The sequence below is a fragment of the Olea europaea genome, chromosome 5 (genome assembly GCF_002742605.1).
Source record: "Olea europaea var. sylvestris chromosome 5, O_europaea_v1, whole genome shotgun sequence".
NCBI lineage: Eukaryota > Viridiplantae > Streptophyta > Magnoliopsida > Lamiales > Oleaceae > Olea > Olea europaea.
The window spans coordinates 10,600,836-10,607,163 of NC_036241.1; the positions used below are offsets into that span (position 1 = coordinate 10,600,836).

Consider the following 6,328-nt stretch of genomic DNA (forward strand, 5'->3'; position numbering starts at 1 on the left):
CCCCATAAACTACGAATCACCGCCCTCGAGATAAACTCAATCTTAGTTTTTTGTAGGCAAACAAGATTTGCCCCCCATCCCCTTAGCAAATGACGAACACCAAGCCTTTTACTAACCTCATTGAGACCCCTTACGTTCCAGCTAGTAAGTGTTGGCATCATTGTAACAGTCCATAACCCCTCCCCATTGTTCCTTTCTTGGACTCGCCATCCTTACCAGCATAGTTTACTGACCATTCGAGCCTTTTAAGTTCTCGACCACCCTTTCTTCTTAATTTACTTCCATGTGTACTGATGTCTTGTCCCCTATTAGCCTCCAGCTCCTCGAATAATTGTAACAATCTACTTTCATACCCATCACATGACACGCCAACTAACTTACTGAATTCCTGAATTTTTTGTAGAACTAAGTTTGAAGGTGGGTGACCAACTTCTAACACATCAGCTCCTGAAGTATCCTCACCCTTATAGCCTTCGAGATGATCAAAGGACCGTTCTTTCTCTTCCATCACTGGTATAATGTCACCGTCACTTTCTCCTTTCTTTGCACCACCTACCCATAACACCAAAGCTTTTTCGGTCCCCATATCGTTATCTTTTGTCCTCCTATTATAAGTGTTCATAATCCTTGATGTCGTCTGTGTATAGTTGTTTTCTTTCACAGTGTCTATTGACAATTTCTCCAAGTTCACCATACTAAACTCCCCTTCCTTAGACAGCGATTCCTCTTCTCGTTTAACTGCAATCCCTGTGTCTACTTTAGTTCAGTTGACCCCCACAAAGTCAACCCCGTCATCGTTTTCATGGTATCCCGCTTCCATCCTCACCTGAGAATCACAATGTTCATCTCCTCCCTGCTTTGCATGTTCTGTAATTGATGGTAGTTCCTCATGAGTCAATCCCGGTACGTGTATTTCACCGGTTTGATCCTCATCCAACTCAACCCCACACTTGTGACAGCGTACCAATTTCATGGGCTCCATTTCAGGCCCGCTTCCAACCAATCTAAGTAATTCATCTAATGCTCCTTTCAACTCCTGCGCACGGGTCATTATTTCAGCCCTATTCAAACAAATGTCGTAACTTTCGTTATCACCGACTTTATTTGTCCTTTCCTTTCGCTGAAGCATCCGTTGGTTGGCATTCTCCGAGGTCTGTGAGTTTGCTGTAATTTCTGCATAAGTCATCCTTTGTCTGTTTCGTTCAATCACCGTTTGTCGTTTGGCCTTATCCCTAGCAACAAATGAGTCAACAACTGCTTGAAACACCATCCCTCTCCATTTGCACCTTTTGGTATCATGACAACTCCTTTCCGACGCCTCTCCCCATATTGTGCTATCATCAAATATCTGCCTCGATGGTTCACACACCGTTGTGCCAAGAAAGCTCTTGAAGACTCGTTGAATTTAAAAACACATTCCTCAAATTCACTTCTCATCCTCAATCTGTCTACCATATTCACCATCCAAATAGCACTATACCTTCCCATAAAGATTGAATCAGATAACTTCGAACCCCATTCTGTCAACTTAACAGTACCAGAATCATTAATAGATACTGCGAAGTCCTTCGCCTTCACTCTGAAATGATGATTGAATACCATACTACGCACATCCGCTAAATTTTTTCCCTGATTGTGTACTATCAATTCATCAAATGGAGGAACGAACAAGCCGGTTGATCTCGGAGCAGCAGGCTGCCGCTGTAGGTTTCTCAACGGCGGCGCGTGGACCACACGCGCCAGTAGACGTGGGGTCGGAGCGGCTCGTATGGGGGACAGGACACCGGCAGGGGTCGTCGGTCCCTGCTGAGGCCGCCGGTGAGGCGCGTCTCCCCGAACTGTGGCCGGATCTGGCGGAAACGGCTGGGCGGCGTTAGGGTTTCCCACAGTAAACTGCGCCTGTGTGTTAATGGCGTGGTTGGATGGGCTGATTTGTGGCGTGAGGCTTGTAGTGTGGGGGTGTGGTGGTTGGGTTATTTTGGATTGTGAGGGGAGCTCCATTTCGCCTCTCATAGAACTCTCACTACCTGGAAGACCGATTGAACGATTGTAATAAGTGGAATTCAATTGAAATGCTATTTTGGGTACTCAAGAAAATAATATATGTGTAAGAAATTTTAATTTTATTAATGACACGGCTAAATTATATCTTACGTCCCCAACCTACACACGTTCATTTTTTTGGTAACATTTTTAACCTGAACCATTTACTAATTAACGCGGTTTGTCATTGGAGATGGTTTCCATCAAAAACTTCTGTTAGTATACCTTAAAATGACAAAATTGCCCTTACCTTAATAAACAAGAAAAGGACAGTTCAAATACATGTAGAAAAAAATTAAATAAAAGAAAAAGGAAACTCGCTTCATCCCTCCCATCGCACCTATACCCCACCCTAGCTCTCAACCACCCACCCATCCAGTATGTCCTGCCCTGCTGAAGGGTTTTTCCATCCCCTGGTTTGCAAATCAGGAGGAAATATCCCCCAGCCCGAGAAACTCCACCACCCCAATTCTACCATTTGCCAATATCTTAGCCCCCAAATATGAAAAGGTAAAAACCAGTTAAGTCTTATTCATCATCAATTAGAAACGTATTTTGCAAATAATAATTAATGTTATCTTTTGTTTTCTGAATTACTGGGGTGCTTTCTTGCTGGTTTAGTTCGACCATCAGCAAATTTTCTGATTGTCTCTGTAAAAACCTCCTACAGGACATAATAAAGAAAGAATTATCATCCACGAGTTGCAGTAACCACTCGAGGTTCTTCAGTTATCAACATATAAAAAATTAAAATAAAAAAGGGATTCTTTATCTTTTCGGATTAAAAAAAAGGATGCCTAGAAGAAAATATTTGGTAAATGACCAATATGGAAAGTTTGCTGGCAAGAAGACTATCAAAGTTAGTGCCGGAAAGCTACGGATGTTGTCCGGTTGTTGAGTAGAAACTATTGGTGGATTAATGGTTGCAAATCTTACTTTCCTTTAGGTAGAAAGTTGAAGATGGTAAACCCTTGGGCAGTGGCAGGACATAAGTGTGGGGTGAGTCGGAAGAGGAGGGAGGGATGAAGTGATTTTTCTGTTACTTTATTTATTTCCTATCCTTTGAATTTTATTCTGTTCCTTTTCTCTTTTTTTTCTTCCCTACATGTATTTAGAATATCCTTTTGTTGTTTATTAAAGTGTAAGGCAATTTTGTCATTTAGGGCATACTAACACAAATTTTTAATAGAAACTGTCTCTGAAGAGGGACAAACCACATTAATTATCTTAAAAATATTTGGGAAATGTTTATAAACTATATAAATAATAAATATAGAAATGAGTGGTAGGTAAATGGGTAGTATTTGTGGATCCCTTGAAATGTGTGGACAAATGTGGCTTGAGTGTTTATAAATAGCTTATAAACATGAGCCAAACATGGGCTTAGGTTGAGGTTAAAAATGTTGCAGAAAAAGCTTGAGGAAAAAGTGTAATGTGGTTTAAAGGTTGGAGGACTAAACATATAATTTAACCTAATGATACCTTTGAAGCAATTACGAGTGTGATACCTAGTTAGACAACTTCCTGTTACTATAGGTTCTACTTTGAGTTCTTATCTTCTTTTTGTCGATGATGTGCTTGAGAGTCATATCCAAGGTGAGGTCCTATAGGTATGGTTTTAGGTAATGACATAGTTTTAGTTAATGAGACAAAGGGGGATGAATTAGAACTTTGGAGAAGCAATGGTAAATTTAATGTATATAGGAAATGTTCTATCACTTGATTATTTTGTAGTTTCAAATAGTAATAAGGGGAAAAAAACGCCAATAGGGCACAATTCATAGCATTTGAGCAAGTTGCACAAATAAAGAATTGCTACAAACATTCTCTGTAAGGTCGAGAAGCCTACCCAGTAAAAAATGTAAAATATAGTTTTTAAGCCAGCTTATGGTTTTGAATGTTGGTCCATTAAAGTAGATATCTTTATAAAAATAATCTAGCTGAGAAATGATGGCGTTAAGAGATATACTAGGGTACACTAGAATGGATAAATCAAAAAATAGTTTACACCAACAATTGGAGGTTACTTAGAACTTAAGACATACGAGGCATGTGTTACAGAGACCTAAAGAAGGTTTAATTCACAAGAATGATCTTAGTAAAACAACTTACAATATCGAGAGATGGAACACAATTAATGTGGGTTGATAATCAAATGATCTCATTTTATTGGATATTTTAGTAATGTCACTGGGTCAAGTGGTGAGAAAGGATTTAGTTAGACAACACAAGGTTTGTTGGAGCAAAACTTGTGGGCCTAATTCAAAATTGGAAAGGAAAACTTCAGTATGGAGAAATTAATTTTTTATTTGAGTTTGCTGATTTAATTGCCTAAGCTTCCTATTGTGTTTTCGTTATTATGGTTGAGGCTCTGGTTTTTTAATTTTAAAACTTAAAGAGTAGGTAAATAGATTTTCCACATAAAGGAGAACAAATGATAACCTAAGAAATCTTTGTAGAAAATTGAGTAGTATCCAAATTGATGTGAATAATAAGTGTAACAAAGAATTAAAAGTGGAAAAAGTGAAGATAATGCACTCGTTATAAAAAAGTAAAACTGAAAAAAAAATAAAAATTGCCCTCGAGTTCTTAGGACATCTATAAATTAGCTAAAATTGATGTGAGCAATAAGTATAACCAAGGATAAAGAGCGTAAGTGAAGAAAATAAGCTCTTTTTGTGTTCAGGATTTCACTGGAATTATTAATGAATGGTAGGACCTTGTTGTCCAAGAACTCCTTTATAAAACCTAGTTGTCCAATGACATGAGGAAATCTTTAGGATTTCTGTAAGAAATTGAAGTTTCCTCCAGTTGTTTGTTTTGGGATCTACTAATTTTTGAACAGCTTCTTTCTGGGCTAACATTTTCTGGGTCAATCTAAGTTTTCACATGGCTAAATATCACTAGTTCTCCTGATCACCAAATTCCTTTTGCCTTGAACGAAAATTATCTTTTCTACAGCTCACGTGTAACAAGAAACAATTATGAGAATGGTTACTGGTAAAGAAGTTCTAGACTTACAGTCATACTCGGAGCAAGCATAGATTAGATCATCTAGCTCTTACAGTGTGTAATCACAGTCTCATCTTAATTCCCTGGCCTTTTAGGCTCCCGGAATTTTTATTATAACTTCGAGAATTTTGAATAGAAAATAAACAAACCATATTAAACACTGTTGTAAAATTTAGTGGTATTTGTGGTACTTAAAAACTGTGTTAATTTCCTTAAGTTTGGTAGCTTGCTTGAGGGAAGGACGGTGAAAAGAAGTTGAAATTTTTTGACAAATATCCATATCTGGAACTAGATTTTTGTAAAATAATGCATTATACTTTGCTACTATGGTGCAACAACTTAATTGAGCTTCCCATAAATATGTAGGTTGGAGATGACTGTCGACAAGATGTTCTTGCTTTACAAGTTATTTCTCTTTTGAAGGACATTTTTGAAGCCGTTCGGCTTAATCTGTATTTGTTTCCTTATGGAGTTCTCCCAACTGGTCCAGAGAGAGGAATTATTGAGGTAAATATATGTTACAGTTCACTGTGCATGCATGTTTTTGGATGTATTTACACGTTTACAAGTTCTTATAATCTGATATTTCTCTTTGCAAAAAGCTACCTTATGACAATGTATCTAGTGTATAAAGACATTTTTTCTAGTTATCTGGAATCTGAGTCTTCCCCCCCTTACCACATATTTATACATTCAGTTGCCATTTGCAGAAGTTTGGAGAGCTGATTGTTATCTTCTTTTTCACGTTTCCAGTTTTCCCTTGTAGGATATTTCCATTTGTGCCCGACAATTAAGTATGTTCTCATGCCTATGAACTATGAAGCTATTTAGAAATTACCATGGTGATCTGTGCCATCTTGCTGTTTATTGTTGTGGAGAATTAGGGCATAAAATTTACAGAGGAATTGATGGAGCTTACAAAGAGCATGTTGATGCCATTTCTTGAACTTGAGAAATTTATTTGGTTCTAGCTTACCTGGCTTTTGTTGATGAATTCATGTATACGCATACATGTACAACAGATAAGTAGGAAGGTTTATTTTTTTGATGGGTGGATATTTTTATTTTTATTATTTTTTTGGTTCATATAGACTAGGATTAATACAAGTACCTTATTGGGGATTTTTGATGCTTTGCTGCACAACATACCACATTGATGTAGAATTTTCAACATGCGCAGAGCTTTGAAGATTAGTTCTTGCCCTTGAATACTGATGGAAGTTTCTTATAGTGGATAATATTACGATGCAGAGAGCCAAATACTGCAAACACC

At 37.7% G+C, this 6,328-nt stretch overlaps 1 protein-coding gene across 2 annotated transcripts in view; it reads left to right on the top strand.

Moving 5' to 3' along the window:
- Positions 1–6,328, top strand: part of LOC111394608 (phosphatidylinositol 4-kinase alpha 1) — a 28,509-nt gene that overhangs the window by 19,012 nt on the left and 3,169 nt on the right. For both annotated transcript variants that reach the window (XM_023020511.1, XM_023020512.1), the window contains exon 23: positions 5,422–5,562. In XM_023020511.1, coding sequence (XP_022876279.1) covers positions 5,422–5,562 — 141 coding nt within the window. The remainder of the gene's footprint in view (positions 1–5,421; positions 5,563–6,328) is intronic.